Source organism: Zootoca vivipara, chromosome 5 (genome assembly GCF_965207765.1).
Source record: "Zootoca vivipara chromosome 5, rZooViv2.hap1.1, whole genome shotgun sequence".
NCBI lineage: Eukaryota > Metazoa > Chordata > Lepidosauria > Squamata > Lacertidae > Zootoca > Zootoca vivipara.
The window spans coordinates 38,657,444-38,684,943 of record NC_142588.1 but is presented as its reverse complement, the minus strand read 5'-3'; the positions used below and the strand labels follow the sequence as shown (position 1 = coordinate 38,684,943).

Below are 27,500 nucleotides of genomic sequence, written 5' to 3'. Positions count from 1 at the left end.
CAGCATAAAATCAATGTCCAGAAGATCAAAAAGCCTGGGATTTTTAAAAAGATATTTGCCAGGTGAGACTTCCTAGGAAAGCATTCCATTATTGGGGTGCAACCAATGTTTGAAGCCACTTGTTCAGATAAACAAGGTGCTTAAAGATGGGCCACTGTTGACGATCTTAGAATATGGGTGGGCACAAGGAAATAAACAAGGTTCCAAATCGTGAAGAGTTTTAAAGTTCAAAATGAGCACTTTGAATTGAGCTAGTTTTACCTTGGCACAAGACTTGCTTGCCTGGTTTAGATGTAACACTAAACTTACAATCCAATGTTTACAATCCAATGTTTACATATGCAGGCCTCAAGCTCACGCGCTCCCTGCTACCCTCTTTTCCTCTGCACCACTGTGAAGTGAAGATGGGAATCATCTGCTTTCTTTTTCAAGAAACGGCAGTTTACCTTTATCTCCAAACCTCAAGCTGTACTTCACCTTAACTATTTAAATTAGCATGTTTCACCAAATCATCATCACAACTAACCACAGTTTGCTGAGTTTGGACATAGCAAAAAACGGCATTTAGTTGCTCTCAGCTCTGCCAGAGGAGGTGGACACATACACTTATTGTTATAAACCAGTGCTATATAAATCAGTCTTACAAGGCCAATCATCAGCTAGGATAAGACACTGGATAGAAGCTAGAGGAGCAAAACTTTATCAGCTTGTTCTTGTTTGTAATCCTGTTTATGATAGTCTTTGGAATCTTTTAAACCCAATTACGCTATTTTTAATTTGTAAACATGAATAAAACCTATGATAATATTTTAATTGGGAAATGTATTGATAGATGCTGAAGCTGTTGACCCTTTCCAATGGAGGAGGCAGATTCTCAGTTTAGGCAGTGAGACCAATAGGCAGGAATCGGAAAAGGTGGACTGGGTGAGGAAGGGCAATGTGCGTTTTGCACCTTCTTAGTCGGGTATTCTGAAAGTCACACAGCTATGGCATCTCTATTGAGCAAAGAGATTGAAAGCACCGGTAGTAGGTCTTGGGAAGGATGGGCAGTTGACAAAGAAAGGTCTTAATCAGAATCTCCAGGCCTGTTTTACAGGTGACAAACAATCAAGCCACTGTGTAAAAGAATGCTCACGCAAGTAAGAATAAAGTAAATTCCCAAAATTCACCAGTGCAATACTCGTAACCTAACCAGCTTTGAATTGATTGCATGACTGAAGAGAAATGTAATTGCCTGCCACTGGACTATAGGCAAAGAGTTAGGATCAATATACAGAATGTTCGATAATCTCTGATGTATAGGATGTTACATTAGGTATATGCTTGGGTATACTCTTTTCCAGCTTCCTTTTATTATATGTGCACAAAACATATTGCTCTGATTCCTGTTCCTCATCTACTTGGTGAGAGGCATAACAGCAATTCTTACAGCGTGTCTGTGCCTATATTTGTATACGTTTTGTCTGTTGTACCAGATTGTACTGTATATTTGAGTTACACTGTCTTCTCACACAAATAGCTTCTCACTTCTCCAATTAGTATCTTATTGGCATAGTTTTCATAAAGTATATCTAATTGAAAATGGCAGAGAGAGGCTGTCTTACAGGCTTAACAAGATAAGGAGGTAGGTTGCAGATCCAGCTGCACTCTAGAGGTTCTGGTTTGTTTCTTGGCAGTCTGGGTTAGATTTTTCTGAATTGCATAAACTAATTGGCAGAGAATATTCTGTTCAGGCACATTGAGCAAGGTAAGTTGAAAGGAACTAAATCCATGAATAGTTTTTTGCAGGGTTTTTATTTATTTCTTTTCAGTACCAGTCTTTCAAAACAAGTCACCAGTCCTGGAATTTCAGCAGGCAAACAAACATCATGCCCTTAAAATCCTGTTTTGGACTTCTTCCTAGCATTAATTCATTGAAGATTGTGTCTGATGTTTTGTAGGCTATTCTTTTGTAATGAGAATTGGTTATGTGGTGGATAGCCAACACCAGCCATGAATCACAAGATTCATGCTAAAAAAACACCAATTATAATAATTGACCAAAGGTTCATATTTACTGTGGTGGTGATTTGATGGGATGCGACTAAGTATAATGGCCTGTACTTTTTATAATTATTTTATTTGAACTATACAGAAGCTAAAGTTGTAGTGAACATAATACCTTTGTTTAAGCACTTTAAAGAATAACTTGGATCCACTTAATGTAAACTTAACAGGTTAATGTGAATTCTAGGTTATTTCTTTCTAAAATATCATCCACCCATCCATCTGTCTATCTATCTATCATCTATCTATCTATTAGCTGAGTGCATGTGGACTTTTATGGCACCCATGCCCTAGTTATCTTTTTTTTAAAGAAATAGTTTTGTACCTTAAGAATATGGTTACATACCATCCCAATCTCTGAGCAGGCTGAGATTACAGGGATTTACCTAGGGTTTGTTTTTCATTTTGGAATGAGGCACAGTGGAGACTGCGGTGTCTTTAGGATATATGGCTTATTTGCACATATATACAACCTGAGCCTATGATGGAGGGGTTAACAGCATTAACAGCCCCAAAGGGTCTTGTTTCTCCCATAACCGCAGTCTTGGATTCAAACAGAAATCAAACATTGTTCTCTGACCCTCTCTCCAACTTGCTGCTTGACTTCTAGTTTTACATCACAGCCCCCAAACTCTACTCCAAATTTTGGCTTTTGTCCTTCTTATTATCTGTGAGTTGAGAGAGAAGCCCCAATATTTGCCATCTCACAAAGAGCCCCCTTTTCTTCATTCTCTAATGGCCCATCACCAAGGCCATTACCTCATCAGGAAGCTAGCCTGGCTTGATTAAATTTTAACACTTGCTGGATTCAGGGATTAGAGGGGTCTGGCACCCACAAACTCATAACAGTATGAAGAATATGAAGGGTGGCTTAAAAGTGTGTAGCAGGTGGCTGGAATTCAATGAGCTGTTTTTGGCAGGCAAAATAGTTTGAGCATGCCCAGCATGCTCTGTGCAGTCATACCATATCCTAGCTTTCTACTGAGCTTGCCTTCTGAGAAACAAAAGACCATAGCCACTGGCTGTGGGAGATCTGTTGAGATCTTTAAATCTTGAAGGCTTCGTCAAAAGCCATAATTCCAGAAGTATGAATTAGAATTTAATACTGAGCTGTTGCTTTCAAACTGAGTTGCAATAGGTGGCTGTTTGATCCTTGAGTTTATTTTTATATGTCAGATACTGAAATGCAAGCCACTTAGTATATATTATTGTAGGTGCTCTATAAACTGCTTCTTAGATTAAACTGCTACATTGGCTCATGTTGCATGCTATGCATAGGTAAAGGGAAGGGGGTGGGAATCTGACATACTGGTAACAGAGACATTTATATTATTTATACAGAACAGAACAAACCAATTTACAAGAAAGGCATTTAAGTGGCAATGTTATTTATTAATGTTATACGCAAGCTAATGGAACTGCATCACAGATTCACCTAAGCCTAGTGGAAGGCAGTCTGTTATCATAGTGCGTTTTTAAAAAGTTGTTATTATATTGAACAGGGGGCATTTTAATGGTGCTGTACTTGCATCTTTTGAGATACCGGACATAAATTGATTGGTTTTGTAGGATTTGGACCATAAAACTGCACTTTTTTCAGAATTGTGTGGTTTCTTTTGATCTCGTTTCTTTAAACAAAAACAAAAAAAAACAGCAACAGTTGTTCTGGACCGTTACTACAGTGCATTGAAATAGTTCCAGTTTACCCTTGAGTGCTCACTGTACATTGATTTGAAGCCTTTTGCAAATGCGCTATCTAAGATTAATTGCCAAAGATAGAACTGAGAGTTCAAATTGATGTATAAGAAGGACTGGACTATGATGTTTGTGCATGAACGAACCACTCCTAAGCATTCAAAAGCATCAGTCTAGTCCAAAGCACTCATCTGATATCATGTAACACAGTTCTGTCACTGGAGCCTATGGGTCTAAAAAGGTAAAGGACCCCTGACAGTTAAGTCCAGTCGCGAACGACTCTGGGGTTGCGGTGCTCATCTCGCTTTACTGGCCAAGGGAGCTGACATTTATCTGCAGACAGTTTTTCCACGTCATGTGGCCAGCATGACTAAGCTGCTTCTGGCAAAACCAGAGCAGCGCACGGAAATGCCTTCCCGCCGGAGCGGTACCTATTTATCTACTTGCACTTTGATGTGCTTTCGAACTGCTAGGTTGGCAGGAGCTGGGACCGAGCAACAGAAGCTCGCCCTGTTGTGGGGTTTCGAACCGCCGACCTGCTGATTGGCAAGCCCTAGGCTCAGTGGTTTAGACCACAGTGCCACCTATGGGTCTAGCCCCGACCATTAGCTGAATAGGAGCCTGCCCTAGGATTGTGTCTAATTCTCTCTTATCTCTTCATGGAAGAGGAGGATCCAAGCTTAACAATTAAACATTAAGTCTAGAATTTATGTATAAATCATATATACTGTACATTATAGAAATTTAAAGATATGTGTATGTTACTTTTATATCCCACTTTTACAACAGGGAGCTTGTAGTAACAGTAAATAACAAACTTGGTGATCATTGTTGTTTAGTCGTTTAGTCGTGTCCGACTCTTCGTGACCCCATGGACCATAGCACGCCAGGCACTCCTGTCTTCCACTGCCTCCCGCAGTTTGGTCAAACTCATGTCCACAAACTCATGGTCCAGCTCTCACTTCCATACATCACTACTGGGAAAACCATAGCGTTAACTATACGGACCTTTGTCGGCAAGGTGATGTCTCTGCTTTTTAAGATGCTGTCTAGGTTTGTCATTGCTTTTCTCCCAAGAAGCAGGCGTCTTTTAATTCCGTGACTGCTGTCACCATCTGCAGTGATCAAGGAGCCCAAGAAAGTAAAATCTCTCACTGCCTCCATTTCTTCCCCTTCTATTTGTCAGGAGGTGATGGGACCAGTGGCCATGATCTTGGTTTTTTTGATGTTGAGCTTCAGACCATATTTTGCGCTCTCCTCTTTCACCCTCATTAAAAGGTTCTTTAATTCCTCCTCGCTTTCTGCCATCAAGGTTGTGTCATCTGCATATCTGAGGTTGTTGATATTTCTTCCGGCAATCTTAATTCCTGCTTGGGATTCATCTAGTCCAGCCTTTCGCATGATGAATTCTGCATATAAGTTAAATAAGCAGGGAGACAATATACAACCTTGTCGTACTCCTTTCCCAATTTTGAACCAATCAGTTGTTCCATATCCAGTTCTAACTGTAGCTTCTTGTCCCACATAGAGATTTCTCAGGAGACAGATGAGGTGATCAGGCACTCCCATTTCTTTAAGAACTTGCCAAAGTTTGCTGTGGTCGACACAGTCAAAGGCTTTTGCATAGTCAATGAAGCAGAAGTAGACATTTTTCTGGAACTCTCTAGCTTTCTCCATAATCCAGCGCATGTTTGCTATTTGGTCTCTGGTTCCTCTGCCCTTTCGAAATCCAGCTTGCACTTCTGGGAGTTCTCGGTCCACATACTGTCTAAGCCTGCCTTGTAGAATTTTAAGCATAACCTTGCTAGCGTGTGAAATGAGTGCAATTGTGCGGTAGTTGGAGCATTCTTTGGCACTGCACTTCTTTGGAATTGGGATGTAGACTGATCTTCTCCAATCCTCTGGCCATTGCTGAGTTTTCCAAACTTGCTGGCATATTGGGTGTAGCACTATATGTATCAATAGGACAAGGGCTACCTTTCAGTGGTTGAGCAGGTGCTTCTTGTTCAGAATGACCCACTTTCATTGCCCAGCATCTCCCGGTAATAAATGTCCTCATCTCAGTCTGTGAAGAGCTGCTGCCAATGAGGATAGACATTACTGAACTAGATGGAACAATGGTCTGATGATACTAAGTATCTCCCTAAGGAAAAAAAATCACCAGCCAGATGATGGGATTGCACACAAAATCTCAAACTCTTTTGTTTACTTTGTATACACATGGAGTACTGTTCCTCTTTTTGCTTTCCCTCTTATGCAACACAGTGTAAGTATACAACTGCCAAGCTATTTTGTTTAGAACATTTATTAGACCTTGCCTTGTATAGTAAAACTGATATATTAACATAATCAAAATTCCTTCCAACCCAATTTCAACCCAGGCCATTCATGATTCATCAAATCATCCTGAACATAGAAAAATCTCCCCTGTCTAAGTACATCTCACACCCAGACTCAGAAAGAAACAGTCTTGAGCTGTGTATACCTACAATATATAATAAAGTGGAGCGTGGTGCCTTGAACTATGTAATTCTATGAAGACTGCAGGGTGATTTCTTTTCAAGGGAAGTTAATATACTGCATAGGATAAATGGAAATGTAAGGTTGACTTTGTGTAGATTCTTTTGATATTTATATCGTATATGAAGAATTAACTTTCTGATAGTCTTAATGTTGGCATTTCACCCCTCCCATTGCAATAATCTCCTGATCTTTGTTTTACGCTCATGTTATGATAAAGGAGTGGGCGGAAGCTGCTCTTTAGTTCTTCCGTCTCTTGCCTGAAAAACTTTTCACTCTTCTCTAGTAGAGATAAGATGGCTGCATGGGAACTGCTCTTCTCATGTGTGTCTGTAGTGTTTTGTAGTAACTGGTGCAATGGACTCACACCCTCTCATTGTGAGTCCATTGCACCAGAACCTTTTCTCCAGGAATGCTGTCTTTGTTCCTGTGACCGGAAGGTCGGTGAAGGTGCTCCAGTTGCCTAGCCCATGGACGTGCTTAAGACGTGGGCTGAACAGGGCGTACTGACACTTAATTCAGAATGTGCAACTATTTTGGAATCTTGTCTCTAGCTACAGCCAACACTAGATGATGCCTGTGAGATAAGGGACAAGGGATGAGTTAATTTTTTAGAAATCACTACCAGTAGTAACATTCAGCCCATTTCACAGTATTTCCTATGGTAGTTGCTGTGATTCCACCACACTAACCCAGAGAAGTGCATCAAAATATTAGGAAATGCCAGATTGTATTATTTTCATAGTTAAATATGATGCAGTTTCATCATGTGGAGAAAGAATGCCAATTAATGCTGTGTGGACTAAAACACCTTTCCCTATAAATAGGCCCCGGATTTTGGTGAAAGCCTAAGCAAAGGAGGTAATGCTGTAGCACATGGAGATTGTTTGGTACTGAGGGGAAAAACCTGCACCTGAAGGGTATGGCCTGAGATGGAGAATCTAAGAAAATAAATGACTGAAGTCAGGTGTGCATATTAAACTTGCCCTGAAGCAATTACTCACATAGTTAATTGCCTCTGATAAACCTGACCTTGGCACCATTATGGAAGCATTATACCATTCTGTAAGGAAACCTTATTCTAGAACTTTTCTAAGGACTAAAACTAAAAAGACTGTGCATTTGTTTTATGTTTTGTTTTGTTTTGTGTGTGTGTGTGTGTGTGTGTGTGTGTGTGTGTGTGTAAAATATATAATGTACTGTACATGCAAACCTGAGTTATGTGTATGCTATTCACAAAAAGGATGGCTTTGATTTTAAGATATTGGGGTTCCTTGTTATGAGGGTGTCTACGGGGCAAATCTGTATTGGGAAGTCACAAAAGGACTAAAATACTGATTGGCGGACCTATAGTTCCTGTATTTTCCCATCAAAGAGAGCTTCATAGCAAGGCATTCCTGATTGAGCCAGGGTTTAGAATTGTGGGGGAATAATGACCACCAAATTGCCTTTTTTGGGGGGGTCAAACACGGTTGAAGAAGTAAAATCAAATTCTGAAACAGGTTTATTCTAATTTCAGGGCATGAGGGGTTTGTCTCTCCTAATGAGGAATTTATCTGAGAGTAACCTCCTAGATATTTCCTCGTCCAGCTCATCCGACCATCTAATACATGAGAACGTCAACTTCATGTCGGTGGAACTGGAGATTTCAAGTTTGTCATTGCAAAATAAATCCTTTTTGCATCGAGGAGGAGATGCAATACAGATTTGCCCCAAGTCGCATCTTAATTTTTTTATATAGGACCCAGTCAAAATCCTAATGGCACAAAGCAAATGATAACGTTTAGTGACCTTCCATGCTATCAGTTGATTCTTAGTGGCTTTAATATTGATTCCACCCTTACTCCTTATCTTGGCATTTGAGGATAGGAAATATTTTCTACTCTCACCTTTTAAAAGTATGTAGTGGCATGTATCAACCACATAGGATGTGGAGAGAACCACATTCTGGATACCACAAGTAGCAACAGGAAGGCTACACAAATAGGAATGCTGTGTGCATTTTGTGGTAGTGTTTGCATCTATGTTTATGTTTCATCCTAACCACTGAAGTCATCTTAGGTGAGATGGTTGAGAATCACTCCTATAATGCTAGTGGGTCCAGGTTTTTTAAAAAGCCTAAAAAGGCATTATTTGAAATCATGAAACCATGTGTCACATCAGGAATATTAGGTGTTCGTGAGAATTTGATGGACAAGTACAACTTTCCAAATGTTGTTTGATCAATCTTAAACACCAATAAGTTTGCATGCTGCTTCTCTGTACAGTACAACGTTTTATTCTGAAGTTGTACAGGGTCCAGTCTTGTGAATTGCTAGCCACCTAAAATTCACCTGAAATTGATTGAGTATTAAGCTGCCAAACTATAAGCAGGTTTACAGTGAAGGCCTTTTTAGAGCTTCTTAAGCATATCTTCAAAATAGATGTTGTTCTAACAAATTAAGAAGAGTCAGTAAAAATGAATAAGTATAATTGAAAGATTGAGTATACCCACTCCCATGTATTTCAGTTGTCAAGCTATTTTTTAAAATCATTATTACTAATATATGGACATATTATTTATACGGTTAATTTAAACTTGGGCAGAAAGAATTTGTCTCTCATATGGGTATTAAACTTCTTGAAAAGCTGTTTTTATTCATTGATTTAGCTGTGAAAAACAAACACAAAATAGACATAAGGCTATCTGAACTCTTTATTTGCCACATTTACAATATTAATAACACTCTTTCCAGAAGTTGTCACATCAAGTAAAAGATCTTCATTCCAGACTGTCTTTTGGGGACAAATTGAGACTGGATGCATGCATTTAATAAATTGTAGTCTCAAGTAGTCATTTTTGTAAATAATTAGCTTCAGTGGAAGAATAAGTTAGCATATTGTATGCATCTAATGTTGCAAATGTACACACTGCAAACTTTCCTATTAATCAACAGTCAAGCACTGTAAGTTGGGTCTCATACATAATGAATTGTGCTTAAGCCTCCTGGGTTTCATTGATAGAAAAATAAGAGAAAACACAAGTGTAGTAAGCTTTTGAATAAAATTTAACTAGATTGCTCTGCATCCTGTAATTGTTTTGGAATCATTAGGGACTAGACAATTCATCTGCAATTTTGGGGGTAGTTTTGCCTTCATCTATCAAAGGAAGACTATTTAAATGACATTAAGGTGTTGATGTAACAACTTTTTATTTATTTCCACATGGAATGTTAATATGTGTTTTATGTATATTTTACTCCATGATATATTATCAGGAACATTTAAAAGATGTTGTGAAGGATATTTTAATGCCACGTTTTAAAGTGTTAAAAATACTTATTTTTGTATTTACATTTTAATTGTATTACTCTTTTCATAAGCCACCCTGGGAATATGATTGAAGGGCAGTATGAAAACACTGATGATAAATAAGCATTATTAAAACTCACATGAGAAATGCAACGTGTTTCTGTTTATTTAAACTTACATCTGATATCTGAACAGAAATATGAAATGTGCAAACTATAAGGTGATAATTTTGCAAGATAAGGAGTCACATTTGCTGTAGCAGCCTGTGTCCCTGCATGCCTTGTTTCCCTCCATTTTCCAGACCCTGAATTGGTGTCTGTAGTCTGCCTCACTCTCTGTGTGTGCCTGATGCTGAAAGCTACCCTTGCCATTCAAGATGCTGTCAGTACCATAGAGTTGGAATCGTAAGTAAAGCATCCCTGACAGATAGCTATACAACCTCTAGTTTTCTCTATCACTCTGTTCTGCTTTACTGGACCCCTCTGGTTGTTCGTAGATTCTGCTTTCCACAAGATAAGCCACCTGGTTGGTTGTAGGGGAACGTGAGATGCCCTGTTGTAGTTCTGAATGTCATTGTTGGATTAGCTCACCAGCAGCAGGTTCTGTACATTCAACTGTGTGTGAAGATTCTGTGTGTTTACATGCCAATGAATTTAATTGAGGAGTTTGATTCAGAAAGAGCCAACGTAGAGAAATGCTACATTATACTCATTTACAGAGGAGTAGTGACGTTGGTGCATTGCAGCAAAAACAACAGTCGCCATTTTAGAAGAGTTTAGAAAACACCTGTATGTTAAAAAAAAAACAATGGTGAAAGCAACAACCTACACATGCACAAAGAGGATTGGCACTGCAGGGACAGTTTGTGTGTTGTCAATACTCAGTTGCAAACTGCTTACCAGTGAAAGTGAGCAATAAGAAGCAGAGGAAACAGTTGTGACATAACACAAATGCACTTGAATGCATGCATTGGTACCTCTGGTTACAGACGCTGCAGGTTACAGACGTGTATTTACGAATGTAATAGAGTGGATTTCAGAAGCTGATGTCGCTTCTGTGGGTGCAATCTGATAGGATCTTCCAAACAAAGTAGGGAACTGGCTGGCTAACGGCTGAGCTAGTATTTACTGATTTACTTACAGGTGAGGGTGTTGTTACAGTTTTCTGGGAACCAAGATGGAGTTTCTTCCTTGCCCATGCTGATAGAAATTGTTCTAAAAACGTACCTGCTGAAAGTTGACTCTTTGCATATTCTGCTGTAGCAGCAGTTGAGGTGATTGACATGTGAAGATTACCTTTCCCTATTCAGCTAAGGTCCTGTGTGCTCAATAGTAAAGAGGCAAGCAGCAAGTTTTCCTATTTCCAAATGAGACAATGAGTCATTATTTGGATGTTCTGCCCACCTGGGAAAGTTCCAAGAATTTTTTAGTAACCTTGTGCTGTTGTTTGATAATGATATAAATTTATGGACTCCGATCTTTTAAGCCTCCACATTCATCCGTATTGTTGTTATGAAACCTGTGTTTCCATAGTTATTTTAGTTATTTTAATAAAACTAGGAGTGGGAGAAGTACTATCAATAGTATGGGGCCTTTTCTAAAATAGGAGGGGGGAATTAATTTCATTCTAGAATATTTGAATATAGCATAAATGCTTTTGATTTTATCCATGTATACCATGTCATGTCAGATAAAATCTGTGTGAGTAATTCAAACATGAATAAGCAATCAATCCAAATAAACCATTGCAATGGGGTGCTACAACAGAAGTGTGTGTGGTCATATCGGGGGTTAAGATGAATTTAAAATAAGAATTTAAGACAAAATGTTTCTGTTATAAGAACTATGCAGGCCAATAAATTCCCAGAAAAACAGGCTGGGTGTTAATAAAGGTGTGTTAGGGTTCTTTCTTTGTGGGGTGAGATTGTAGGACAGCAGTCAGCTAAGTTTTACTCAAACTAAAGCAGGCTTCCTTAACCTCGACCCTCCAGATGCTTTTGGACTACAACTCCCATGATCCCTAGCTAGCAGGACCAGTGGTCAGGGATGATGGGAATTGTAGTCTCGAAACATCTGGGGGGCTGAGGTTGAGGAAGCCTGAACTAAACTTACTGCAAATGAACATGATTAAGTTAGGTCCATTAATTTCAGTAGGTTCTGAGTAAACTTCAGTTGAATACCACCTATATTCCCCTGGGAAGTGGAGCAAGAAATTCTTAAGGTTTCATATCCTCAGGGCTTTTTTCTAGAAATATAGTTGCTGGTATTCACCATGTAGTTGTTACAGTAAGTTCCACACTTTTAAAGCAAAAAACAAAAAAGGTGCCAGTACTGCATACCCCCCCCCCAGGCACTGCATATCCTAAATAAGGAACATAACAATACAAAACAATAGATGGGTCCCAGTAAATGAGAACTATTTGCAAGTTAGCAATCATAGAATCATAGAATTGTAGAGTTGGAAGGGCCCACGACATTGGGCTTGCATTTCTTGTATAGAAGTCTCCGTGGCATATTTGATTAATTGCAGTCATACTGGAAGTGCAAATGCAGAAATTACCTTCTAGTTTTGTCCCTCTCACCACCTATAAGTATGTTTCACTAACACGGAGGGTTTATTTTTCTTTCTAGTTTATAAGCATTGCTAAACAATAGTAACACTTGACACTTTTACTGTTGCTGTTCAGAAGTGGTTTGCTCATGTCTGCATAGTTAAGAACAGGAAATTCTTTTTTTTCTTGAGTTTGAAATCACTTTTATTGGGGATGTAGAAAGTTAAAAGAAGATATTTCTATTCTGTTGGACTTGAATAATACAAAACCTAAGTAAAGATTACCTGGACCTTTGCTTCTTAAATGGAAACTGAGCTACTTTATTGTAGTCCCCTTTTCTAATTTGATGCTCAGTTCTTCAGACATAGATGTGTGTGTGTTTTCTGCTGCTCTTGTATTTGGGCAGGGGAAATTCATTCTGTGTGAGTTGGTATCTTACTCTTTTGTTTGCAGCATTGTAAAAAAAAAGTTTGCAGTTGGACTGTGAAACTAATTATTAAACTAATGTTATCATTCTTCTAGCACTGCGGATGCCTCTGTGTCTTGTGAAGTATGTGAAACCTCAAAGGAAACAGCGGAGCCACTGAAACAGTGTGTGGCTTGGTTTCAGGCCTATTTTTGCGAACCCTGGATGATAGAGAAGCTTCCAGTGCCCCCTTTTCACCACCCGCTGCTGGAGAACGGTCTGTATATTTTGTATTGTCACATGTGGCATGCCTAGCTGTATGAAAGTTTCTTGTCTGTAAGTAGATTCTATGCTGATCCGAAAGTTTTAGATTAGAACCACATGCAAATGGCCTCTTGAATTATTTCATCATACTTGTGGCCAGAGAGATTTGGAAGACTTATCTCACAAACTTCTCCAGGGGGAGGATAAACTCTTCCCAGTTTCTCCAGGGTAGGATCCACCATTAGCAGTGGCAAGATCTCAGGTTGTTGTGGTGGTGGTTTGGTTTGCAATCATTGCAACTGTGTGGAAGCCAGGCCACCATTTTGCATCCTCCATGATGTTTGCACAGACCTAGTGTCATTGGTGGGGAATGGCAGCCCCTACAGAAAAATGGTGGAGAATATTTTGGGGGAAATTCTTTGAAAATTACATTCTGAGAAATTATGGCTCAGTAGGCTAACCGCATGGGCAGCAGGTGGCCAGTTGCATGGGCCTTTCTCATGGAATCGGCACATACAAAATCTTCCTAGGTATATTGGCAATTCTGTGAGGAAAGTGTGGTGTAACCAGCCTCATATAATCAACATGCTTAACACTAATTCATGCATGAAGGCGTTAACACTCTTAATCAATATCAACTAGCATAGCCATTGTTGGAGAGTAGAGGTCCAATAGAGATTGGAAGGAAATGAATTAATGCCTGCAACTCAGTAGATCCCTATAAAATTTAACACAAAATATTTAGGACTTTTAACCCTCAACCGTTCTTATCAGATATGGCAAATATTTTCATTAAGCAGGTGCGAACTATTATGCAGGTAAGTCTCTTGTGCCAGATATGGAACAGGTTTACTTTACACAAAGTGCAGACTGTAACATAGTGACCTTTTGCACCACAAGCCCATTTTTTGAGTCCAGAAATGTTTTTCTCAACATGTTGAATTCTAAGAGAGTGCTTTTCCTTCCTTTTTTTCAGTTAATAGAGTTCAGACTGAGAGCAGGTGTGCATGTTTTATAGCTGGAAAAAAGTGTAAAACTGAAATGCTAGCCAATATTTTTGATGACTAACACTGATAAATAGCTGTAGCACATGTGGGTTTTTTCTAAACACATACTTCCGCATAAAATACATTTTGTTTAGCCTGATATCCAGAATTGTCTGGAACAATACATCTCCTTACTGATCATATGTTCTTCCAATTGCGGCCCCAAACTCTGAATATTAAAGAGAGAGAGGAATGGGAGATGGGGAGGATTTTGCAAGTATCAAGACCTTGACTGAAGTTAGAGAAGAAAGGATCCAAGTATAAACAGGAAGAGATAACTTATTATCTGAGGAGAAATTGTAAATCAGTTTTGAGGGATGAGCTTATAAACTGAATTTAACCATGAGTGGACTGATCTTGGAATCAGTGTTTCCATCAATGAATTTGCAGGCTTAGCCATTGGAAAATATCCTGAGGCTGTCTTCCTCAGTAAAATGAGAGTAGTACATTTTCAAACCAGCTGGTTTGTTAAAGAAATGAAAAGAAAATTGGGTACCAAAAAAGGCTTCTCTCTGCCTGTGACTAATAGCAGCCCTCAGGCAATACTGTTACTCTAGCATGCAGCAGTCACCTCAGAATGAGACCCTTTGGAAGCCTACGTTTTTCTTTGCTATGTTGTTCAGTCAGGTCACAGTGCAAAAGGTGCATAAACCTCTAATTTAGAGAAAATGTTTCTTCGCTGTGCCTTAATTTAAGTCCCCAGTGTTGTGTTGTCCACAAGGCCTATTGTCCACATACACAGGGCTCTGCTAATGGCTATTTTTCATTGCACTTTCTCTTTATCCTTTGTGTCCATCCCACCAGCAAACATTTAGTGTGAAATTAAAGGGTAGAGAATTTTCACACATACTGCTGGTAAACTATACCTGCAGAACTGGACAGTGTGTCAAAGGTACATGCTTCTTAACCACTGGCCTGCTTTTCAGTAGAAGCTTTTCTCCCAGAGTGAATGGCAGTACTGAACAGGACCAACTATTTGTGTGTGAGAAACTTAAGTCAGCAAAGTTACTTCTTCGTAGGTAAAGGCACCTACAGCTGCTCTACCATTGCACACCTTCAATATCCCTTTCTGCCATCGTGCAATTCCATCACCTGATCATATGGACCTCAGTTATGAAAGACCTGTAAAATTTGCCCCACCCATTTTTGTGTATTTTCCCACCAATAAGGGATCACACCCTGAAAAAGTGGGTCCTACAACCCAGCAGGTTAATGAGGAAAAGAGAGCAGCCATTAATTTCCACCCTCCAGTGAACTAAGCAGTGGCAGCATGAGCTTGTACTACTTTTCTATTTTATGTACTGCATTTAAGAAGCTGTTATAATCACATGCAAGAGTTCAGCTGTGCTCTTCTTGACGGCTGTTTGCTTATTTGTTTACTGCAAGCATCTATTCTGAATTATTTGCCTTGATTTGATATCTTGACACTTTCTGGTAGCACCTGTATGTATACTTTACTCAGACACATCTCCATCTCAAAGTTAAACAGGAGGAGAAATGCTTAGTTGAAGTGGCTAAAGGCAATTCAGAATGACAGCTGAGTCCGAAGTAAATGAGCAAGGACAAGCTGGAATTTTTTTTTTGTTTACTTACAATATCATTTCTGTTTAAATCTGACTACCTGTAAGCTAGTAGTAGGATTTTTATTTATCCATTGTATCCAATCCTTTTTTTACTCTTCTGCATATATGTGTTGAGCCACTTACTTTGAGAATAATCTTTTAATGAAATCCTGGTACACGGACAATGGGAACGTATACATTTCATCATTATGCCTTGGAAAGCAGTGTCCTGGAGTTGGAAAGGGTCTTCAAAGGTTGCCTAGTTTGACTCCCTGCCAATGCAAGAAAGCCCACTTCTTCAGCATCCTAGTTAGGTAGCCACCCATCTCTGCTTACAAATTTTTAATGAAGGAGAGTCTGCCATTTTCCAAGGCAGTCTGTTCCACTGTCAAGCAGCCTTCACCTTCCTTAATATGGCCTGATCTCCAGGCTGCTGACCATTCATTTGGACACATGTCTATTTGCTGATACCTTTCTTAATCCACTGGGCACACTACTCCTGGCTTCCTGACCAAAGCAGAACTGATGCAAGCTAGAACTGCATTAGCCTTTTCTGCTGTCACTTGCCTTGCTGAAAAAAGATAAAATACATCAGCAGCATTCCCCTGATCTAGCTAACACCAGTAACTCTATTCAAAAAAGGAGATAGTGTCAAAATGGAATCACTTCTTAAGTAACCCATGCTGACTCTTTGTGATCTAATGTGTACAAACTGACATGTTTATATGTTTTAGAACCATTAGGTATCAAAATTGTGCTGACCAGTCAGTGGTCGCCTTGATCATCTTCCTCCTCCTCCTCCTCCTCCTCCTCCTCCTCCTCCTCCTCCTCCTCCTCCTCCTTCTTCTTGCAACATCTGGTCTTTAGCTCTTCTCTATCACCTGTTAGCCAACCAACAGAAGCTTTGAGATCACATCAGTAAGCACCTTGAGGTTCCATAGTGCATTTCCAACTAAAGCAAGGGTGGGGATCATTGCAGCCTTTCAGATATGATTGGACTCCCAACTCTCATCCGTTCTAGTCAACATTGTCAGTATTCAGGGATAATACAGTGGTACCTTGGTTTAAGTACACAATTGGTTATGGAAGTCTGTACTTAACCTGAAGCGTACTTAACCTGAAGCGAACTTTCCCACTGAAAGTAATGGAAAGTGGATTAATCTGTTCCAGACAGGTCTGCGGAGTACTCAACCTGAAGTGTACTTAACCCGAAGTATGAGTGTACAGTAATTGGTTCTAGAAGTCCGTACTTAACCTGAAACATACTTAACCCGAAGCGAACTTTCCCATTGAAAGTAATGGAAAGTGGATTAATCCGTTCAAGACGGGTCCGCAGAGTACTTAAACTGAAAATACTCAAACCGAGGCGTACTTAAACCGAGGTATGACTGTAATCAACAATATCTTGACAGCTAAATATTGCACATCTCAGAGCAAACAAAAGATGATTTTGATACTTTAAAGTATTCATATGGTCCAAGGGAATTAACACTATTACACAGCGTACAGTTCCTTTTGCTTCTTATATCTCAAACTCACCACGAACTTTTGTTTCAGAATTTATCTTCAAGTTCTGTACTTCCCAAAGTTAATTTTATAGTACAAGGCAAAGCGTAATAATTACCACATGCTCTTGAATCAGGTACACATTTCTGGTGCTTAAAACATAATTATTGAAAGGTAATTGCTAAAATAAGAAAAGCATTTAGAGTTTTAGAATCAATATAAACCATTCCTCTCTGCTTTAAATTAAACCTTTAAAAAAGGTTGATCTTCTTGAGATATTACCTTGTAAAGCTGGAAAGTTTTAAACCTTCGGATGCCATTTTATTGATTGTGACATAGTAGGAACTCCTGTACTCAAATTAAGTGGGCTAGAAACAGCTGGTGTGGGGAAAAATGTGATTCTTTAAAGCTTAGCGCCCAGTGAACTGCTTTTCAGGGGCAGTGGAAATCTAGGTCTTATTGCTTTCCATAGCTACCTGTGCAAAAAGTGAAGGAGGGAGAAAAGGACTGATCAAAAGAGCAGAAGAGATAGAAGACACCCATGAATTTAAAGAGACCAGTGCAGACTGTCAGATGTCTTGAATCAATACAGAGAGGTCACTGCATGGCAAGCATGAACAGTTTACATAGCAGGAAGCTGATACTACTGTACATCTCAGTGATTTGTAATGTGAAGAGTAAAGGAGACCCTTGAAATAGGAAGGAGCAGGAGGAAACAGAGAAGCTAATGTTGACCCATGATTTAATTGCAGAGACTGTGCAAAGGCAATTCTTCAACACAGAGCATGGAAAAACAGTCACAAATATCACTTAAAAGATTTATTTCTGGAACAGAGTGGGGTCCAGCACCATCAATTAGATGTACCATGACAGTGCTACTGGAAGATCAGCATTTTTGCTACTTTTTGACTGTTTGTTTTTGCTACCCTTATGTTCTTTTGGGAACTGTTTCTCTGTCAAAAGCATGCCATGCGCCTTTTTATAACAGTATCTTGTTGGGAAAATGATCGTGCACTTAATTTCGACCTTTATAAAGTCGAAAAGGCATATTGGGAAAATGTATGCTCTGCTAACACTTTTAAAATGTTGACCTTGTTTGTGTCTACACAGTAAGTTTCAGGAAAGACTGTGTTTGCATGTCCTTCAGCTGCAGTAGTACACTAGTAAATTTGCTAGAATTAGCTATTCCCCAGCAAAATAGGGCTATCACAGGTAGACAACAAACACACAATAAGATGAAGCTTTTCAGATGCTGTCAAAATGTTTTTAAGTCAAAATTTATCATTTCTTTGGAATGCAGCTTATTTATTGCCATACCACCATGTCGCCTTCTACTTCTTCCCTCCTGCTCATCTAGCTAAGTTGGCCTTCTCTTGTAGGTGCTTTTCCATGACTCCCCACCCTTTCTTTAACTAATCCATTTCTGGGTACCCAAGCTTTACCACAGTGTTATTCCATCCTGCAATGTACTGCAATTACCTGCTTTCTTCTATGTCCGTGTTTCTCTTTATATACCTTAATACTGTCTCCTATTTGGGGATTGTATTGCTGCCGTCTGTTGGTGCTAAGCAGTCATGTGATACAACATTGTTACACGCCACCCCTAGTCTCTGCTCAGTGGTACCATGATTCCAGGGGGTTTCCAGGCACACACCCAGGGTTGTGTTTCCATTGGAAAATCAAGGCACAGCAGAGACTAGAGTCTTTAAGAAATACAGTTTATTTTACACATATATCCACCTGTGTAAAATATATCCAAGCCTTCAGTGGAGGTGGGATACAGTACATTACACCACAAGAGGGTTTCTTGTTGACCCCATCATAGCTTCAGCAAGTTGGGGTCCAAAACAGCAGCCAGTCATGGCCCCTGGATTCTCATTGCAGCCTCCCACCCAGCAACACATCAAGTTCTCTCCTTTGTTGTCTTCCTTCCTCCCAGAACTCCTTGACAAACACAACACCTCCCATTCTGTTTGCTCATCTGCCCTTTCTCCAAACCTCTGGTTTTTTTTAAAAAAAGACAACATTTTTCCTGTGTGACATCACATCCACGTTAACCCTGGCAACCTCAGTTTCACAGACCCAAGCATCTTCCTTTGACGCGCTATCAACACATTTGGCATGCTTAACGACTTCCATCCCAGGGGGAAGACTCCAAGCATTTAGTGGTTTCTACCCTAACCCTAACATTCACTAACTTCTTACAATTACAGGTGCCTTTGCACCCTCAGACTCTGGTTCCCTCAAATCTGTAACAATATTATTTGGGTGATTTAAGTCCAAGTGTTACTTATTAGACTAAGGCCGATTGAAATCAGTGGGGCTTCAAAGTGTTTTAGGATCTAGGTGCAACTTTATTTAGGCCCTGAAAGATTTGCAATGTTTATCTTGGGGGATTTCCCATAGGTAATAGATAAATATTTACAACTTAAATTCCATTTAGCTAACCTTCTGAGTTTGTTTAATGTCATAGTGTTTGCAAGATTATCCAATGTGCATTACACTGATACAGCACAGTGTTGAAAATATTTCTGTGAAGTCTTTGATCATCAGAGTTAGGAAGGTGGGGAAGTCCAAGCAGCTTTCCACAGAGATAAAGAAAATTAAATTAATGCAGATAAGGCAGATTAATGCAGCAAGCCAGATCTAACATCATCAAGATTTTTTTTAAGTGACTTCTTTTAACCCTCTTAATTCTATAAAACATGACAAAGGTAATTGTGAAACAGATCTAAGTATCAAGATTGAAATGACCATGCAACATGGGACCTAATTATAGCCTAGAAAAATCAAAACATTCAAGTTACAGCAAAAGTGAAAATTATTACAGCACTAATAGCACGCAAACATACGGAACACTGCCCTAGATAGTGGGGGGAAATCAGATGTATTAATCCAAATGTTGTGTGTTTATGTGTGTGTAGTTAGGCAAGCAATGATATTTTGGTGTGCAGATTTTTATTTGAGGCAAATTAAATTAATTAAATATGCCTGTGGTGAAAGTCATATACAGAAAACAAAGTTCTAGAGGACATGTAATTACAGATCTCAAACTACTCAGTACAGCGATAACATCAAGAATTAATCTGGGGGAGGAGAGTAGAAGAGCGGCACAAATATGGGGCAATGTTTTATTTATTTATTTAGAAATCTGCCTTGCTTTTCAGCAAGAAGGTCCCACTATTTGCTTACAAGGATAAGACCATTTGTAATAAAATCACAACAGTAGAAGAACAACTAAGAGAAATAGGCTCAACAACAGCCCACAAGAGCAGAAATATAATTAAAACACAGCAAATGTCTGGCAAAATTTGAATGTCTTCCCTGTTTGCTGTGAGGCTAACTGTGATAGCTGTTTACTGATGTGGCCGCTATCTAGTCCTTGACCTACCTTGATCTATTCTCCATACCTTTTGGGTAATACCACATCCCCTCTCCCCCCCCCCAAAAAGGCCTACACAGATGCCTAGGAAGTTGATGTGAATTATAACCTATTTTAGTATTTTAACATCTTGTATGTTTTCAACTTGCTGGTATCCATCCGTCTCAGGAGACAGTGAAGAAGGGCACCTTTGGCGGTGAGGTCTACTTTTTCATTGACTTCCTTTTTTATCTTTGTAAAACTGCTTTGAGGGTTTTTTAAAAAAAAACAAAACAAAACAAGAACAAAACAGTCAAGTAGTGCATAAATTTTGTGAAATGAAAAGTACACAATGCACAGCAGGTGCAACTGCTGTTCAGAAAAGTTGGCAATAGCCAATGTGCTGATATATTCCTTTCAGATTGTCGTGTCTCTGTTTTTTTCAGACCGTTTCAAGTGCCATACCCCAAATCAGTTGTACTCGTCTCTGGCTTATATAACAAGCATTTATTGCTTCTAATAATTCCTCTCTTTCCTGTAGTCTCCTCCTAGACCCCTTCTGTGTCAAGTGTTGCATCTGATTTATGTCCAGGATCTGGATCAACCTTTGGCTGAGATGATCAGAATTCATGAGCATGCGCGAAAGCGCCGCTCGGATTGCGGACTTTTCAGGGTGCAAACGGCACCCAGGAACAGATCGGGTCCGCAACCCGAGGTACCACTGTAAGGATGTATTCCTCCAATTCTTTGCCATTGCATAATTATGCTCAAAGTAGCATTTCTATAAGCAGCATACCACTTTGAGACTTCAAAGTTTTAATAGCTTATATCTAATAGTATCCCTCCTGTGATAGAAGGTGGTCTGATCCAGTGGAGGCTTCCATCAGTGAACCTCAAAAGGAAGGCGATTTTTGCAATGTCACTCTCCCTCCATCAACCCACATCACTGCTCCCAAAGGTTCTCTAGAGGGACACACATGTATTCTGTTATCCAAGATGCATATTTCTTCTGCAATAAAGCTAATGCATAGTAGTAGTCAGTTAATAAGTTGAATCTCTTCACTTAATTATTTGTCCTTCCCCATACTTTTTATGCAGATACCTTTTTTTTGACAAGTACATGGCTTTCTAATATAAGCAATTCAAAAATTGTGCAATTATTATGTAATAATGGGCTTATTCTACTGTTTTTTTTAAAAAATACAATTTATAGTCTTTATAGCATAACACCAGGAATGTGCAATGCTGGTTAACTCAGCCTTCAGGTTTCTTTGACATAAAGTTTCAGCATGACCCAGAATGCCCCTTTCCCACATGCAAATAGGTCATTTCACCATATACGAGAAGTGGCCAATATATTTGTAACAAAAATAGTTGCTGAGCTACAAAAGGATACTTTTCACTGAAAATTTGCATCTCATCCTCTTTTCTGAATAAAATATGCAAGAAGTAACATAAATGGCATACTGTCTCTCCCCCCCCCTTTCCCCATGAATTGGGTCTTTGATGTTCAAGAGGAACCAGTGTTAAAGAACATCCCTAGAAGGCTGTAGAAACTGTTCCTATTTATGACAAATGTAAAATAGTACAGATCTTACTGAATGTGTTGGTGTCATTAGTTTGTGAATCGCATCCTTGAAAATAAATGTGGAGGAGCCAAATCGGTTTAAAAGGAGATAACAAAATGGTTTAAGCTACTTAGGTTGAATGCCAATTATATTTTAATATTCAGCTGAGCATATTTTACTAAGAAAAAAGGCAGTGTCGGCGCATGCATAACTCATTGGCAGCGTCGACCAGCTGTGCCACTCTTCTCTTCGAATCACTTTGTGCATTTTAGTAGCATGGTAATTTAGTAGAGAACTACCTGAGTGATGGCATTTTCAATGAGCAGGTAATCTACAGAGAATTTTTATATGGTTATGAGTTCTGCGCTTCAGCCTGGCAACACAAAAATACATCAAGACCAATTACGGTATCAACTTTCAGCGTGATACCCTTGCCACGCAAGTGCATGTATTTCTGCCCCAGGCATTTCAAATTGCATCTAATTTGAAATCTTTGGGGTTTTAATTAAATTTTAGAATATATGGAATTCTTCATTAGTACCTGCTCTGAATAGCAGATTATACTTCTCAGTCTCTCGTTAAAGTAGTAGGCTGTGGTAAATAGCATGTTCAAGAACTGATCATTTGTGGTGCCTGGATATTGGGAACAGAAATAGTGAGATGCAAAATAATATCAAAAAGATTATTAGTCCAGTGAGGGACTCTTGATTTGTATTTTAATGGAATTTTACATTTCTCTTAATGATTTGCAAATTGTCCTCTGATTATAAGATGCATTAAGATTTTCATTTTAATGGTGAGACAACCATTAGCAATAAAAAATAAAAAATACTGCCTTCTTCTAGAATGCTTTCCTGCAGCAGGATAAATATTGAAATGCCTTTTTGATGTAAGTTATAACACAGCAGTTTGGACCTATATATGAATGATTGCAGCCTTTCATATATATATTAGTACTTTGAAGTCCATAATTGTCTTAAAATGGGTGAGCAATGAATAAAACTGAAACTGCCATTACTTTCAGATAAATAAGAAAAATAAACACCTCTTTACAGAATTAATATTACTTACACTTCAGTAAGGATTTTAGACCTAGTATGCATGTAAATTCCAATAAGGGTTTAATTTTTAATCCAACGCAATTTGTCGTCTATAAAGGACTCAAATGATTTGCTGGGGGGAAAGTAAAGATGGATGAGGCTGTGACAGTATTGCAGTTTTGTCCTAAGGATCCAGGAATAATCTTACTATTTAATAATTTTGTAAGAGTAAAGTTGTTATGCTTGGTTTGTGGTCTTCCATATTTCCTCTGCCGTCATCACTGCCACAACCCTCTTGCCCACCTGCTTTCACACAAGCACCACAGGGCAAGGCAATCCCCTAGCCCAAGCAAATGGGTAGGTGATCCAGCCAAGTGTCAGGGCGTTTCCCAGCCAAGGAAACTCGCATGGCAGTTAGTTAACACTTACAGTCGCTTCTACAGCCCTGGAAACCTGTGCACATCAATCTAGCATCCAGGCAGCTAATCCCAGGCCTGTGCTCTATGGAGCAGTTGCAGCAACAGGGAACCACTCCCCCCTCTACCAGTTTACATACTTTCCCCCAATGGGCTGTTAACATGCAACCGGAGACTGCGCCTGCATGGCAACTTTGTCTTCTCAACTTTTTTCAATCCCCTCCTGGTTCTGAGAGGCAATGGTGCAGGAGAGGGTGGGGAAGCACCTGGGCCTTCAGTTGCCTGACCTGCTTCTTCCGACCCCATCCTGTGCTCTGAACCTTTCCCTGCCTCTGACTCTTGCCTCGTGGCTGGAACAGTTCCCCACAAATCCTCCCCTCCCCTCCTCCTGCGTCAGACTCCAGCCCCCTTTTCCCCCAATGCACACTTGTCAGCGTCCTGCCAGCTCCTGATGTTGAGGAAGCAAACAGCTGGGTGGGTGAACAGGCATCCCAGGCAGGCCTTCACATACTGTCCAACAATGTCACTGCTGAGTCTTTCTCTCCTTAGTCCGCCACGGCCAGAAAGAAGCGTGGTACAGAGAGGTGGTGGTATGGGGGACACAGACTCTTTCCTCTTTATTGCCCACTTCTTTGTGAGAGATACTAACAGGGGGGTCTTGAGACTGGGGTGAGCTGCTGGGAAAGATAGGTTTGGGGTGATCTTTTGGGAAAGAGGGTGTTTGGGGCAGATTGGGGCACAGGGGAGTGTTGGGAATGGGGACTGGCAGTGGGTTGAGGTGTGGCAGGTAGGTGGGAATGGGGGTTGAGGGAAGTTCAAGGAGCTGAGAGCTGAAAGAGTTGTCAGTGGGGAAGGGGGTTGGCAGGGGAGTGAATGCCTTGATGGGGTTGGCAAGAAATGCAAGCAGATGGAGGAGCCCCTGGTTAGATACATAAACATGGTCCTGCTGTCCTAAATATATATTAGTCCTTTATTGCATATTTGTCCTTTTGAAAAACAAATGTATTTTAGTGATGAACAAAGGAGCTCCACAAAAACTGCCATTCAGTCAATTAATGTAAGTATTAAGGCAACTTTTTTAGTCCCACTAAACAATAGTAGCTTAAAACACTTAACTAAAATCTTCCTTGGCTGTTGTTGTTGTTGGCTGGGCAGTTAGTTCTGATGACAGCTAGACATTTCATGCACTTATCTCTCTTGTTTTGCACCACCTTGCCAAAATATACTGGATTATATGTCTCAAATATCCCAGGAATAATAGATGTTGGAAATGTTACCAGCTTATAAGCAGTAAAAAGTGGTTGTATTCCAATAAAATCAGGTGAATTCAATTTCCATTTAAGGACCCTGAAGTCCCGTTGGCTGTTTATGGAGTGTGTAGTTTACTTTTATGAAATCTTGTGTGCATTACCTGATTAGGATTGCATTACATCCAAAATATGCAAATGTTAGTTCTGCGAACTTTGCGTGAGAATTCCTCTCCCATTCTCCTCCTCCTCCTCTCTTGTGTGCCCTCTGCTTCAGAGGAACCTTAAAGGGAGCTCTACAAGAACACATTACAGTATTCCAGTCTTGACATTACCAGTTATGATGACTGTGACAGGCTATCCCTGTCTGGAAATGGCCATAAGCGGGTAAAAGGCCCATCACAGTAACTTGGGCATCCACTGATGGCAATAGATCAAAAAGCACCTACAAACTATATACCTGCTCCTTTCTTTTATGTTTATATGGGCTTATAGCCACAATAAACTTTGAACTTGAATACCTGCTCCTTCTTGGAGAGTGCAGTCCTATTCAGAACAGGCAGTCTACTGAATTTCCATACCTGGATTCAGCTTCTTGGCCCTCTCCAGCCCACCACTATTTCTAGGCACTGATCCAGAACTTCCACAGCCGCCCCTGACTCAGATACAGCAGATAAAATAGAGCTGGGTGTCGTCCACATGACAACCCTGATCCAACACTGATCCAAATTTCAAATTCCGGTCCACATTCCCTAATTACTGTTCTCAGTAGCTTCATATAGATGTTTAAAAGGATTGAGGACAAGATGTAACCCTGCAGCACCCAACAACACAACTGCCAGGTGAGGCAAGGTGAGGTATAATCACCCAATACCATCCAGTGAAATCAGTCATGTGAGTAGGATTGGAACTACTGTAACATATTACCTCCAACTCATGGGCTGCAGAGCTGTTAGGACACCATGGTTGATTGTATCAAAAGTCACTCAGAGATTGAGCAGAAACAACGTCATACTTCCCTTGTCCCTTTCCTTGTGTGTAGAACCATCTACCAGGTTGACCCAGGCTGATTTAGCCCTGAACCAAAACTTAAACTTGTTGTTGTTGTTGTTTAGTCGTTTAGTCGTGTCCGACTCTTCGTGAACCCACTAGGCCAGGGTAATATTAAATATGTATTTTCCTTTTCACAACAAAGTTACACATCTTGTCTATTAAAACCCTAGTTATCCTGAACTTGCTTCAATACCTTCAAAAAGTGCCTATATTAAGCTTTTGATAGGATGTAAATTAATTTAAATGTGATGGATCAATTTATTTATTAAAATATAGTTAAGTCTTTTAATCAGATTGTTGCCATAGCAGATGAAACAAGGTATAATTGCCATTCATTCTTTTAACACGGGACTGGTAACTGTTTTAGTACAGGCTGTACCCAAAGCTGGCAATGGGAAGTATATAGAAAAGTGCATAGATACCGTACTTGAAGCAATCACACCATCAAAGGATGAGTTAAATAGGACCCTTTCCCCCTGCAGAGTGGAGTTACTATTTATTTATTTATTTATTTATTTCATATTAATAGGACTGACACTACACGGACATTTTCCAACAAATGCAATAATGGTGATAGTTTTCTAGATGGGACATATAAAATACGAGCAAATAATATATTAGCTTTTGCTGTCATGCCATTGCAGTTGGACCTTTTGTTCAGTCTGATGTTTTAGCTGCTGGTGTTTCTGTCTGATACATGTAAATAATGTTGTTTACAAAGATAAATTTTTAAAATAATGTTGTGCCTATACTTTGTTACTTATTTTCTATTTGGCTGATATAAGACTAGGGAAAAGGGGAGGCAGTTTTTGTTCCACTGCAGTGTTGTCCAACTGATGCAGAATACTTCTGCAAGGTATTAGCTCAAATTCGAATTCTGTGAGGGGTGGTAAAATTCTTGAGTTTGTCTAGCACAGGGTGGGGGACCTGTGGCCCTCCAGATACAGTTGGAATCCAACTCCAATCAGTCCCAGCCAGCATGGCCAGTGATCAAGGATGATGGCATTTGTAGTCCACAGCTTCTGGAGGACCACAGTTTGTCTACATCTGGTCTAACACATGTCTGAGTAAGAGTCTTGTTAGATTAATTATTTTGTTGCTAATAAAAATATCGTGGAAGTAGTCATAACTACGGCTTGCCTCTTGTGTAAAACAAAGACTCACCTGTTGCTCTAGAAGCGAAAATTGCATACACCACCTATTTTGTGCATGTTTGATTGATGTTTGCTGCATGGGCCTTTTGGAACTCCTGTGTACACATGTATTTTGATGCATGAGCAGCATAAAGTTGTATAGGACCTTTTGAATCACTCTAGAATTCAGCATACACACGTTGCAATGCCCATTTTTATGACTTTGAATTTGGAAGTGGCCCAAAATTGACTCCCTTGCCAAGTAGTAAAAGGATTATTTGTTCCTTAAGTGGGATTTTGTATGGCATGTATAGGCCTGGAGCAGATTTCTGCAGCTGAGTTATAAACCCTTAAATACGGGTCTTATTATAGAAATGCTGACATTCCTGTTGGAAGTGTTAGGGCTGCAAATGATTAGACTTCAACTGTTGTATAAAGCCTTAGATACTCTTGTCACATGGAGACATACTGGTTTAGTGGTACCTACAATATTATGAACCCCTGTTGGTCTGACTGAAAAAAAACGCTGACATTAAAACCTCAAAATTAAAACTTTTAACTGTGTGTTAGCTTGCTTGTGTGCTATTTCCTCTTTTCATTAAGAGTGAAGCAGAATGAGTCACTTGAAAATGTTAACATCCTGTCTGTGTCTTATAGAATCTGTCAGGAATTATCCCCTCTCAGATTGTTTAATCAAGGCATTAATGCTTCTAGAACAGTTGCAGTGCATATGCACTCTGAAGATTCATTCCTCATGTCAGAGATCAGAATTGCATTCCATGTAGGCAGGAGTTT

At 39.6% G+C, this 27,500-nt stretch overlaps 1 protein-coding gene across 5 annotated transcripts in view; it reads left to right on the top strand.

Annotated features, from left to right (window-relative positions):
- The window catches only part of MGMT (O-6-methylguanine-DNA methyltransferase), a 178,751-nt gene that overhangs the window by 117,266 nt on the left and 33,985 nt on the right, over positions 1-27,500 (top strand). For 3 of the 5 annotated variants that reach the window (XM_088670422.1, XM_088670423.1, XM_088670421.1), the window contains one exon: positions 12,626-12,786. In XM_088670422.1, coding sequence (XP_088526548.1) covers positions 12,626-12,786 — 161 coding nt within the window. Of the gene's footprint in view, positions 1-9,468; positions 9,957-12,625; positions 12,787-27,500 lie in introns of those variants that run through there. The other 2 variants (XM_088670424.1, XM_035137287.3) reach the window with 2 other exon arrangements.